The 12,585-nt window shown below is 45.1% G+C and overlaps 1 protein-coding gene across 10 annotated transcripts in view; it reads right to left on the bottom strand.

Annotated features, from left to right (window-relative positions):
* Window positions 1–12,585, bottom strand: part of znf536 (zinc finger protein 536) — a 191,812-nt gene that overhangs the window by 110,448 nt on the left and 68,779 nt on the right. For 9 of the 10 annotated variants that reach the window (XM_071380774.1, XM_071380773.1, XM_071380783.1 and 6 more), the window contains one exon: window positions 1,847–4,101. In XM_071380774.1, the coding sequence (XP_071236875.1) occupies window positions 1,847–4,100 (2,254 nt within the window). In that variant the 5' untranslated portion in view covers window position 4,101. Of the gene's footprint in view, window positions 1–1,846; window positions 4,102–7,036; window positions 7,247–12,585 lie in introns of those variants that run through there. The other variant, XM_071380778.1, reaches the window with a different exon arrangement.

Genomic DNA, 12,585 nt, shown 5'->3' with positions numbered 1-12,585 from the left:
GGCTATCACACTCCATCACAGCACTCAGAGAGGGACAGAGGAGGAGGCAGGGCATGAGAGCACTGATAGACGAGGTAGGACTACAGCGAGAGAGAGTGAGATGGAGAGAGAGCTGAAGAGAGCAGTAGAGAGAGAGAGAGAGAGAGAGAGAGAGAGAGAGAGAGAGAGAGAGAGAGAGAGAGAGAGAGAGAGAGAGAGAGAGAGAGAGTCTGTGCATGTCTGCATGTGTGTGTGTGTGATATTCAACTTAGTTTAATTGTAACATGAATACCCAAAATATTTCAGTTGATGTAGGTTTTATTGTAAATATAATTTCAATTGGCAATATTTGTAAGAACATGATCTTTTCAGAGATTTTTCAAGTTTTTGATGATGTGGAAGTTCTTCACATCACACATATGTAAATACTTCTAAAGTTGACTAAATGCCATGAGCTACATTTCTCTGATTTACTTGAGAACCAGAAGAAAAATAAATAAAACTTCCTGCATTAAAATTCAGAAGATAATTACTTCCGCAACATACCCCCCCCCCCCCCCCCCCCCCCACCTCGTTGAAAAGTGTTATGTTTAATAGTCTCTATAAAGAAAATACGTTTTTATCTCACTCTAGTTTTCATTAATTCCTAATTGGGGTGGGGGGGATTGTCTGTTATTATTTCTTAGATTAAAATAAACATAGCCCATTCCATGTTCAAACCCATCACACTACATTGGAATGATAAGGACTCTCTGCTACTGTGAATAAATAAACAATTTTGTCTGTACTGTTGGAATTAAGTTACTTCGAGCCTTAAGCATAAGCCACTTTTTTCAAACGGCTTAAAAGCACATTTCACTCCGCAAATGAAGTCAAAAAAAAATAAATGACCTGCTTTATACGTATATCTTTAATTAGTGTCTTGTTTAGCTTAAACCAACTGATTATCACATAGTCATGGCCTAATTAACGGGCGCGCCGCTTAGCTTGTGGTGTTCCGCCCGGAGGAATGAGAAAGTTACCTTTAAAACTTCTCTAATCATTAGGAACAGCCTCTCTTAATCCTGCTAAATGTATACTTTATCTGCTTTTTCTTATTTGGCTACGGTGGAATCGCTTTCCCTCCCACGTTCAAGGAGATGTTTTAATCACTCATAATATGTTTGGCCCGTTCTCGTAGTCTTGACTGATGTTACACGGGGACACATACTAGTCTGTATAGAGCATGTTCTTCACCACACTGTGTCTCAATGTCTCAACTGTATTTATAAAGCCCTTCTTGCGTCTGTGTTCTATGTGCCAGTGTGAAAGACACAAGTCACGGCTCCGTCATGGGAGTTGAGTGTCTTCGTACGGTTGTTTTGTGTGAGTGCGTGAGTCAAAGTGTGTCTGTGTGTTCATGTGTGTGTGTGTTTAGACAGGCCTCCCCTCTCCAGTAAAAACAGTGTGCAGAAAGTATCCTATAGAAGCAGGCTGTGTGAGGGTGTTTGACGGGTATTTGAACATGGGCGTTAAGTATCCCAGTTATGCACGGAATGTGCAGCTCGGATTTGTGGTGGGCTTTTTGAACAGGCAGTTTTGATCCGACCCCCCCCCCATCTCTCTCTCCAGTCTAAGTGGACTCCTTAGAGTCCAGTGTTGTGTAGAAGGGATGTTAAAGCAAATGGCGTATGTAAGAGATCTTGTGCCAGCCATCAACCAACTCATCTTTGTGTAAGGACCTATCCTCTTCGGACACAATGGTCTCCCCCTTACGTGTCCTCCCCATATAAATAATGAAGAATACATTGGAAGAAGTCCTGCTAATAAGGATAATGTGACTATGGGATTGATCATTATTCAGGGTATAGTAATGACTTAGTCTTACCTGAGGATGGGGAGGAAGGGTGTGGGCTGTCGTCTCGGACACTGCCGGTCTGGGAGTGGCCTCCTCCGGCTCCGCTTTCCTCCGTCACGTTGGAGGATCCAGGGGTGGTGGACCTGCTGATGGACTGGGACTCGGGGTCGCTGGCTGAGCCACGCCGCTCATCCAGTCCTGTGGTGTTGTTCTGCTGCTGGATGGCTTCTTCTATGGGCCGCCGCTCCTTGTTGTGCACCCGAGAGTGGACCACCATCTGGTGATATGTCCTGAAGACCCGGCCACAGTCAGGACACTCTGTGGGTTTCTCTTTCAGGTTAGTCAGGTGGTTGTACTCCAGGCCGTGGACCAGGCCCATGCCATGGCCGCCATGATGGGGCATGAAGTCACGATGGCTGTCGAAGCCCACTCCGTCGTCTTTCAGGGGCATCATGGCTCCACTGCCGGCCTTCGAGCCATGCAGAGCTTCGCTGTGCTGCTTCTGCTTGGAGCCATCGTTGGAGCACATCATAGGGTAGTCATGCTTCTCTTTAGTGAAGGCCATGCCGGCAGCATTGGCCATCTCCTCATGGTGCTGCTCATGGTGCTGCTCCTTGGGCATAAAGGCACGGTCCATGGCCATGCCTCGTGCCATGATCTGCCAGGCCTGATAGCTATTCAGTGGGTCCATCTCTGCAACTTTGGCAGCCGCCTGGAGGCGTTCCATGCAGCTGGACTTCAGGGGGGGCACCAGGTTCAGGCAGCCCAGGAGAGAGCGCTTCTCCCCCTCGCCAAGGCCATGGCCCATCCCTGCCATTGGGCCCAGCAGCTTCCCCAGCATCTCCTTCTCTTTCATGGCAATGCCGGCTTTGGCCAGCATCTGGTGTTGCTCGCTCAGACCCTGTTTGTCTGGGGATAGGAAGCCGCCCTGCAGGCAGGAGATGTAACGTGAGTAGAGGTTAGCATGGGCCTCCTGGGCCATGCTGTTCATGGTGTTGACAGCGTTTATGTCCTCTGCTGGGGGCTTGCTCTTGATGGCCAGCTTATTGAGATGGACCTTCATGTGGTTCTTGAGAAACCAGGGCTCCTTGAAGCGACGACCACAGATCTGGCAGACGTGTTCAAATGAGTCCTTGTGCTTGCGCATGTGGCCCTTGAGGAACCAGGCTTGGCTGAAGACCTGGCCACACACCTCACATCGGAACTCGTTAGCAGGCTTCTCAGCGCCGCCAGCTGCACCCTGTCCCGCAGCTGACTCGGCCGTGATATGGGCTTTTTCCACATGGCTGATCAGGTCCTCCTCCTGCGAGGCAGCAAACTCACACAAGGTGCACTTGTAGGGCTTGTGCAGGATGCGGATGTGACGATCCAGCTCCTCACGCTTCTTAAACTTGCCCTTGCAGAAGGTGCAGCGGAATCCAGTGGGTGGGTTCAGGGCCTGGTCATCTTGGGCGCCGGCCGGCTTGGGGGAGGACGAGGGCTGGGAGAGGGAGTCTGGAGTTCCCAGGCTGGTGGGGGTGAGGAGGCCACAGGCAGAGCCAGGCTGTTGCTGCTGCTGCTGCGTCTGAGGGCCAAGGTGTGGCTGGTGCTGCAGGGGCTGGGCTGGCTGAAGGAGGCTGCTGCTCCTGATCTGCTTGTCCCTCAGGATGGCCCTCTCTTCCAGCTCATGTAGAAGACGGTTCTCCTCACGGACGCGGCCGCGTCCCTTACCGAGGTTTCCCAGCTTGTGGGTGCGTAGGTGGATTTTGAGGTTGCCCTTCTGTGCTGCTCGATGGTCGCAGTAGGGGCACTTGAAAGGCTTCTCACCTGTATGTGTGCGCATGTGCAGCGACAAGATGCTGTTGAAGCGGAATCGCTTGCCGCACAACGGACACGGGTACTTCCTGTTCTTACGGGCATCGTCTTCAATATCGTTCATCTGGGACATGATGCCCAGGTTCTGCCCATTGAGAAACTGCTGCAGGTCCACACGCCCATTCAGGTTGGCCAGGGCACTTGCATCTATGTCCCGGTTGAGCTGGTTGGCGAGCAGTGCCATCTGACTGCTGATTGGTTGACTGGCCAGGGCAGCGTGGCTCTTCTCATCCAATGGGGTGGCAGCTTTCTCCTCAGGGATCTGCTGTCGGCTCTGTAGGTCGGGAAAGGCGTGGCCCAGCTGGGCCGTCAGCTGGTGGAGCTTCTGACTGATGGGATATCGGCCATTTAGCACTGCGTTGCTCAGATGGTCTCGGTCAGCGTCCGATACTGCTGAAGACACACCAAGGCACAAACTAGAGTCCTCCATCCTGTAAGAGAGAAGGATATCATGTCGGTCAACCACAGTCAATCAACCTGATAAGCAATGCATTAAAAAAGAGCTATGACTCATCCAAAAATCTGAAAACCGGAAGAGAAGGAGAAGTATTAGAGTAAATTGTCAGTGCATGATGAATGGAAATAGAGATGTCATTTAGCAGAGCGTCTTACGGAAGGAATTAGGGTTAAGTGTCTTGCTCAAGGGCACAAAAGCAGATTTTCACCTAGTCGCCTCGGGGAAGCTCTTAACCGCTATGCTACCTGCCGCCCATTGAAATGTCATTTTCTTCTTTTGATTTTCAGTACAGCTTATGTTCTCACACTTGTGGTTGGAAGACTGTAACTCTCAGAACTTTCTCAGACTGCAACACAGTTTTGGATGCAATAATTACACGGTAAACACGGCGGGCGCTGCATAATTATGCTACTTGGGCCCATCCTATCAGAATTCCTCCAATTACACGCCTTAATGAAACGGAGCAATGCCATTGTCAGGAAGCTGCCGCAATGCTACAATTATGATATTAACAATAGCACTTAAAACCAAGGGGTTACTTCAGTAAACACACGCTCTTATCTCCCTACTGCGACACTTGTCTCGGCGTAATTCTCCATTAAAGAGGCACATTACATTTGATGTGAATCACTTTGCTCTTGCCTTCTTTTCCCCTCCTCTCATGGCTTCCAATAAGGAGGAAAACAACAGTTGGTGTTATTGAATGGGTTCCCAATGTATCAGAGGCCCTCCCAGCCATTAAGAATGGTTTCAACGGCCCAGAGCATACACCGTCAAGCTGAAGGGAATACACAAGCAGAGTCTGTTTTTGTCTTCTTGCTTGCCGGGTTGTTTGTGATGCCCTCCCCTCTCTTAAGAAGGATAATGGCGTGTTCTTCCCTTGTAACTGGCGGGGTCAAGCTTCCGACACAATAAAGTGAGTTCTGCCTTGGTCAACAAAATACTGTATAATATCTCATTAAGCTGATTAGTATGCTGCCTAGTAACAGTGACAGCGTGCTATAACACATGATTATAATCATTTAAAAAAATCCTTTCAGGGACTAAGCACTAGAATAACACGAGTTCACATTTAGTGGAGTGAGACCAGTTTATGTCCAGACTCCTGTGAAGTCAGGGACACCCCCAACCTAAACACACATAGACACACGCACCTGCACACATACACACACACACACTTCACAGGGCTCAAGGACAACTCGCTCTCGCTCTTAAGATCTCTCTCTCTCTCTCTCTCTCTCTCTCTCTCTCTCTCTCTCTCTCTCTCTCTCTCTCTCTCTCTCTCTCTCTCTCTCTCTCTCTCTCTCTCTCTCTCTCTCTCTCTCTCTCTCTCTCTCTCTCTCTCTCTCTCTCTCTCTCTCTCTCTCTCTCTCTCTCTCTCTCTCTCTCTCTCTTATAGCCATCTCTCTCTGCTTCTAACTAGTGCTAACCCAGACACCCACCAACTGACAAGGCTAGACAGAACAACATAAACAAAAAAACATAGCTTTGAATCAAACCCGTTACACACGTACAGTACACACACGATACAGAGGACGTGGGAGTGAAGCACATTGCTGACGCACCCTGGAAGACTTATAAGGCCTGGCTGTTCTTTAGCCAACCGTTCCTCTGTTGGTTGTTGTTGACTCGTATCTCTAAAATATGAATAAGGTCTGTGGGCTGCTTATGAATACGTTCTTCTTCTCTAGAACTTGACTGCAATCATTGTCTAGTAATAAAGGTGAAGGCCATCAAATGAACCCTTGAAGGATATAATGGCTATATTATGTAGACTATGTGATGACTGGGCATGCCTCATGTATGCAGAGCATACTTACATTGACGAGGTCACGCACGACTGTATGAGCTTATTATCATGTAACTGAGACACGAATATACTATCCCGCACTATTGCAAATACCATTCAGAAAATGTCTATGTAATACTGTAATAATATTACATTGATATGAGTATATTTTCAAAATACAATGTTGGGAGAATACATAGGTAGATAAAAAGCAGTTCCTGGACAACTTTCTCATCCTGATCTCTTAGGAAGGATTGTCCATTGCCAGACAAAATGAAGTGACTCTTAAATGTGCCTCCCACAATTCGTTGCAAACTCTGCCAATATCAGACGGAACCCTTTTTAAAAGTGCCCTGCATGCACGTTGCCTTCTGCCATAGAAATATATGATTCAAACAAGACTGATGAGCTGTTGCTCATTTATAGAGATAGCAGCTTGCCCTTTTCTTACATTTGATTCCCGGCTTTATCTTTAACATATAACAAAGGCAGATAGACAATGGAATAATGTGAAATGAACTGACAAATCCAGTTTGTTTTTTGAACGTATCCTTGCTGACGAGCGTATGCAAATGAACTGCATTAATATGCTTCCCTTGCTCCCAAGTCATTTTATATTTTTTTCCTGATTAAAAAGGGCATTTCTTATGTGACACCCCCCCATCCTATCAACACACATGCAAGCACACGCACGCACACCGACACCGACACCGACACACACACACACACACACACACACACACACACACACACACACACACACACACACACACACACACACACACACACACACACACACACACACACACACACACGCATTGCTTTTGACAATAATTCAATATCAGAGTGCCCTCTATGTGTAACAATGCAGGTAGCAATGCTCTTAGAACAACAACACAATGAGTGTTCAGTGTAATCACGACAGTCTTATTTCATTCATATGGAATTCCGTTTCTCAAAAAGCAAACGCTTTGATGTACTCACATAGAGCAAGTAGTACCAGTTGTTACACAGTAAGTACCAGTAATCCAACGTGTCCTTCTCTTGTACACAAGTACGCAATTCAAGTCTGTGTGGTTCGCATTATAAACTCACAGGGTCACAAGTTGTAACTTCTTACCGTCATAGTTAGCATTACAAGTAGCTCCCGAGTAACTGTACACCTGTATGCTTGACCTTGACATCTCTGCCATCCAAACAGCACACTGTAGCGATGTCTGCACTTGCTCTAACCCGAAACAGATCTAACGTTTGTCTGGTGTCTACAAAAATGCTCTTTCATTAACGATAAGGCTCAAATGACGCCTGCAAAGCCACCAGACTTCCTTTTGCACTCTCTCACAGAGGTGCAGTAGTGCTCTTCTTTACAGTTTGTGGTTAATATTCACAGTTTTTAGTAAAGCGGCACAAAACCAGATTTCTCCTCTTCTTTTTTTCAGAGCAAATTGCTCTGCAACCTACAGCTTAATTACGGACGGTATCTTCAACACAATGGAAGTGTATTTCTGTCTGAATATATTTGGGCTCAGTACGTGTCATCATCTAATTAACAAGCATCACAAACGTATGAGGGCATATGTGCTCTGATCCTATAAAGTACATGCAAAGTTGAAGGAAACAGAAAACACTAGGTCAGGTAGAGTATTACAAATGATGTATACACTGAATACCACAGACATTTGCATATTCTAAGGCTAAAACACATAAGCAGAGTATGGCTAAACATGCTCTTGTGAAGGTTTTGGATTTGATAAAAGACAGGAAGTATTGCTTGATGTGATATTGATGGTAAATGTATCAACTGGGTCAACTGAATGCAGGCCAAATAAAACTTTTTAGACATTTTAAAGCTATAATCCTTAATTGCTACAACCATTTTTGGACTTATAAATGAATTATATATACCAATTGATTCTTTAATAATATAACTTATAAATGTCTCAGAACCCCAAATATACATGTTTTTACTCCAATGTTGTAAACAATACAATGCAAAAAAACAATGTATAGCCTCAAAACATGTTTAAAACTATAATTCTGATATAATGGATGTTCAGTCCTTGCATCCATAGCTCTGTCTATGAATTTGAAAGTGGTTACACTTCTCCAGGCCCATCCCTCAGCCTTTTTAAAAAACCAAAACAGAGGTAGGTTGACCACTTTGTTATTGTTTTAACGGCGGATTCTAGGTTTATAAGGAGAAATGATGAATGGAAAAGCCATTAGTAAGACATTACTTTGTTATTTTGGCATGTATTGACAAGAATCCATGAACTAATTACAATGAAATACCTCATTAAGTTATAATGAAGGTCATTGCTTTTAATAAATCCATCATTATTCACAAAGTAACGAAATTCCATCATATTCGCACCAAATCATTAACGCATTTAGAGGGGAAAAACAATCTGATGGAAAATGAGTGTGTTTGCCATATGTTACATACTCTGAGGAAAGCATATTTAAAAAAAATATTGAAGGAAAGCAGATACCAACACAAGTAGAGCTGGGATCATTTTAAGCATGGCAGTAAATTGAAGCTAATATGAATATTTCCTCATGCTTGTTTAGTCTATTGCAGGTGGTCTTCGGAACGCTTCTCATTAACCCAATAAAACGTGAGTTGTTTTTCTTCCTCTCCATGCTCTTTGACTGAACTGGATTATTACATGCTGTAATGAGGCGAAAACAGAAAGGTTCCCAGCACAACAAGTGAAATAAAGTAGAATAAACCCAGTCCGTTTCTTCCAACGTCATACCCTAGACCCCACACAACAACTACGCTAACGTATGAGTTAAGAACCAAGATTCGAGCTTCATAACATAGTACGAATGAAGTAAACCAATACATCAAAACAACAATTCTATACAAGAACTTGAACGCTATACAACGGTGACAAATATGAATCGACCTAGCTGGGCCTTTCCTTTCTGCTCTGTAGCCCCACACAATATGTCATTGAGGTCTCTTAAGAGGACTTGTCAACAGGTAGTTCGGCTTTCAGCTCATCTCCACAGATCACTATGAGGCCCCCGCTGAAAGAAAAAATAGAAAGAAAAGAGAGAAAGAAAAATGCCTGTCTTTTTATCCCTGCGTCTGACAGGCTTTTGGGATGCCAAGGAGGAAGATCAACGGGAGACAAGCGAATTCCCACAGTTCATTGTCCTGGTCAGCCGCATCATCTTCCGGAGCCGGCCAAAAGCTCAAAGCTTCCTTTTATGCTAACCATTCCTGGTATTATTTTGATGACCAGCAGATGTGTGTGCCTTTTTCATGTGTATATCTTGCAATAGTGGTCACAGCAGTGTGGAAAGACTCCTGCCAGTAGATTTTACGCATTGTGATGAGTGGGGGATTAATTGTCTCGAACATTTGTTAACCAGACCGTGTTTCACAATAAGAAGGGAGATGGATGAGATAGACGACAGAGGACAAACTAGCGCACAAAAAGTGATGAAAAGTAAATGATTTTAGATCATGGGGAAGAATTTCCAACATATAAATGAATGTCCGTATTCTGTCGTGTGCAGTTCCTCCCGTCCTACACCTCCCCCTCCTGTGACACAACCCTCTGTCGGGGGGGGGGGGGGGACGGGGGGGGAACGGGGCCATGTCCTACAGTAGTCACGGTCGAATCGCTGATCACGCATGGTTACTCTACAGCAGAGAAAGGCCAGCGAACAATGACCACAGTGTAGCTGTCCGTGTAGGGTCGATCATGGCTTACATCATTCCCCTGGGCTGCCTGCCTGCATTTGAATACTACTCACTGGAAAATGCAATGACACATCGCTAGTAAGGCATGGCCGACACTGTTTCTTAAAGGCAGACAGGGAGAGAGAACGGCGCGCACATGCTAACAGTACAATCAACGCAGCGATTGTTTTCACTCTACAGTGGGAAATGAGAAGGGCAGCCTGGTAGTGCTGAGTGAGTCACCCATCATCACACTCTCACAGGCATTAGAGCGGCTTTAATGTTGGCAAAATAAAACCATATCTGCCTAGCGCCGGTTGACAAAGTCAACCAGGCCACGTTGTCTTCCCTTTCAGGTCATTTTTTTTATTTTCTTCTAGACTCTAAATGTCAATATCACCTGAAATAAGTGAATATCATAAATAATTGCTGTTTTCTCCTCCTCATGCTGGTTCTGTTCTTAGGAAGTTTTGCATAATGGCTGAACAGGGGCTGTTGTTGTGACAGGTGCTGAAATCAAACCGGGAGGCGACGGAGACAAGGTTCAATTTAGTTTGTGAATCCTTTAATTGTTGCATAGCTAATTAAAAAAAAAAGATCCCTTACACTCCTGACTATTTACCGCCGCTTGTATGCATACATGGGGATGCGAATTGTGCCTTGAAGCCAAGTGATGCTGCCTTTGTGAAGGGAAGGGAGGAGAGGGGTTGGGTGCTACTTCAACGTACTTACCATCTCCTCACAACTGTAGTTTGGAGTTTTTACAAAACAAATGTATGGCTAATTAGAGATACTCATTATGGAAAGCAAGTCAAGTAATTATTTTACATCATGCCGCCGTTAATTGAACGATTCTTCAATATCTTTGAAAATATCTATTTTTCTCTCCTTTTCTTCTCTGTGAGAAGATAAGGGGAGACTATAAACAGGTATGGGAGCCATATGCTCTTGAATGAAAAAGCACTTCTGTCAAGGCAAATGGGCTTTTTAAATATTGAACCACTGCATGTCTTTTTAATATGACAATGCTAAATCTCCTTTATTCCATCACTTTGATAAACTATCTCAAGCTAATCTGGAGAGACTTCATGTGAAGGAAACGTTCAATTCTTGCAGGCACTCTGTCGAGGCAGGCCGTTATGCAACTGTACTCGGTATGTCCATAGAGCAGTTTTTTAAAAGCAGCACACATCCTGTTTAAGAAAGCAACTAATCTTATCAAAGCCATCAGGAAGTGAGACTTGACTGCAAATGCTCTCGATTCTTTGCATACGTTACAATATCTGTATTTTCTTTGCCGCTATTGTTTGCAGCTGTGAGTAGCTCTGAGAATAATTCATAATTTTCTCTCTCCCTCTCGTGTGACCCAAAGTTACGTCTTAATGTGGCTTAATAAGAAAGGGAAAAAAGACAGAGAGGAAGAGAGGGAGATTCAGAGAGCAGGGCACATTATCGGCATTAAGAGTAAAGTGTATTTATTATGGACTAATTGTGGCAGAGGAAGTGCGTTAGGAGGGTGTGCTCTCAGGAGGGAGGGTGGGAAGCCTTCGGGACATCAGGGAACATGTGTATTTATCTCACTTCATCTGAAACAGTGGGTCTACTCTTCTTAGGATCAGAGGAAAAAGTGAGAGAGGAAGGGAGGGAGAGGGAGGGAAAGAGGGGAAGAAGGGGGAAGAGAGAGCGAGTGCAACCATTTTGCGGGCCAGACAGAGTGTTTGCCTACATGCCAACGCTTCACTAAGACGAGACTCTGATTAGGAGAATAAGGCAAAGTTGGTCAAACTTCAAAACAGGCCTCTCTCTGAACTCCACTACAAAAACCTCTCATCCTGTTCTCCTCTATGTAACACCCAACCCAGAACAGCAGCTTCCTTTTGGTGAGGTTGCTAAAGATAATAGCTTTAACAGCAAATAACATTTAGAAGACATATTTCTACAGTGAATCTGAGAGGTAAAGGACAGTATACATTACAAAAACTGTTTTATATTTCATTCTACTGAGGTAAATAAGAGATGTGTGTATTGAAGGGCCAGTTTGGCCCAGGAACGGATTACTAATGTCTCTCCACACTCCTCTCTCTCTGACCTGTCTGCATTTATACAACTTCTCCCTGCGTGTGTATTTGTGCGTGTGCCTGTGTGTGTGCGCATGTGTGTTCATAAAGGTTGATAATGTTTAATGAAAAAGGAACTCTCTGTATAGTGCATTCAGTGCTTCCCTCCCTGGAGACGTCTTGCTCTTGAAGCAACACAAGGCCTCTTCTTTAATTGTCCCGGTGTAGTGCCGTGTGGCTGGTGATAAGTGACATTACTCACATTCTCTGTTTTCCTGAACCCTCGTCATCGCTAACCCCCACCACCACGATGCTAATGTGTTGTTTATGTTACCATGGCTGCAGACTGTACATATTCTATTCAAGAGGCATCACTGCATGATCGATGCATCACGGGTCGTAACCTTAACCGTTTCATTCCCATAGTGGTGACCACGTAGCAGCTGTGAACTCTAAAGGTACATTGTGCCATTTCAACACATTCAAAGACAATTCCAGATTTACAAATCAAAATGATCTTACAGCCATATGAAAGGGCATCCATGTTTTGGTCAAATTGTACTGCATTTCTTCCATGATGAGGCTAGGATGTATTTTTAGTGAATAAACATTTGAGGATGGTACTGTTACGCATAGCTTAGCCTAGACAGTCACCAGCAGCATGGGGGCACCTGCTATGTTTAGCCTGCCTGCTGCACCCCACCACCCCTCCCTGTCCCCTCAGCCTTTTCATAATGCGGGGTATTAAATCACCCATGTCCTACAGCTGTGATCTCTTGTCGGGGGCCGGTGACAGCAGGGCTCACAACACGGACGGCGTTCTGCTATCACCGCTGAACTGCCTGTCTGAGCCACTTGACGGACCTCTGGAGAGGCAGCATCATCTTCATGCCCTGAAACCAGCCCCCTTACCCC

The sequence above is a fragment of the Salvelinus alpinus genome, chromosome 33, assembly GCF_045679555.1.
Source record: "Salvelinus alpinus chromosome 33, SLU_Salpinus.1, whole genome shotgun sequence".
Taxonomy (NCBI): domain Eukaryota; kingdom Metazoa; phylum Chordata; class Actinopteri; order Salmoniformes; family Salmonidae; genus Salvelinus; species Salvelinus alpinus.
This window is presented reverse-complemented; position numbering and strand designations above follow the sequence as displayed.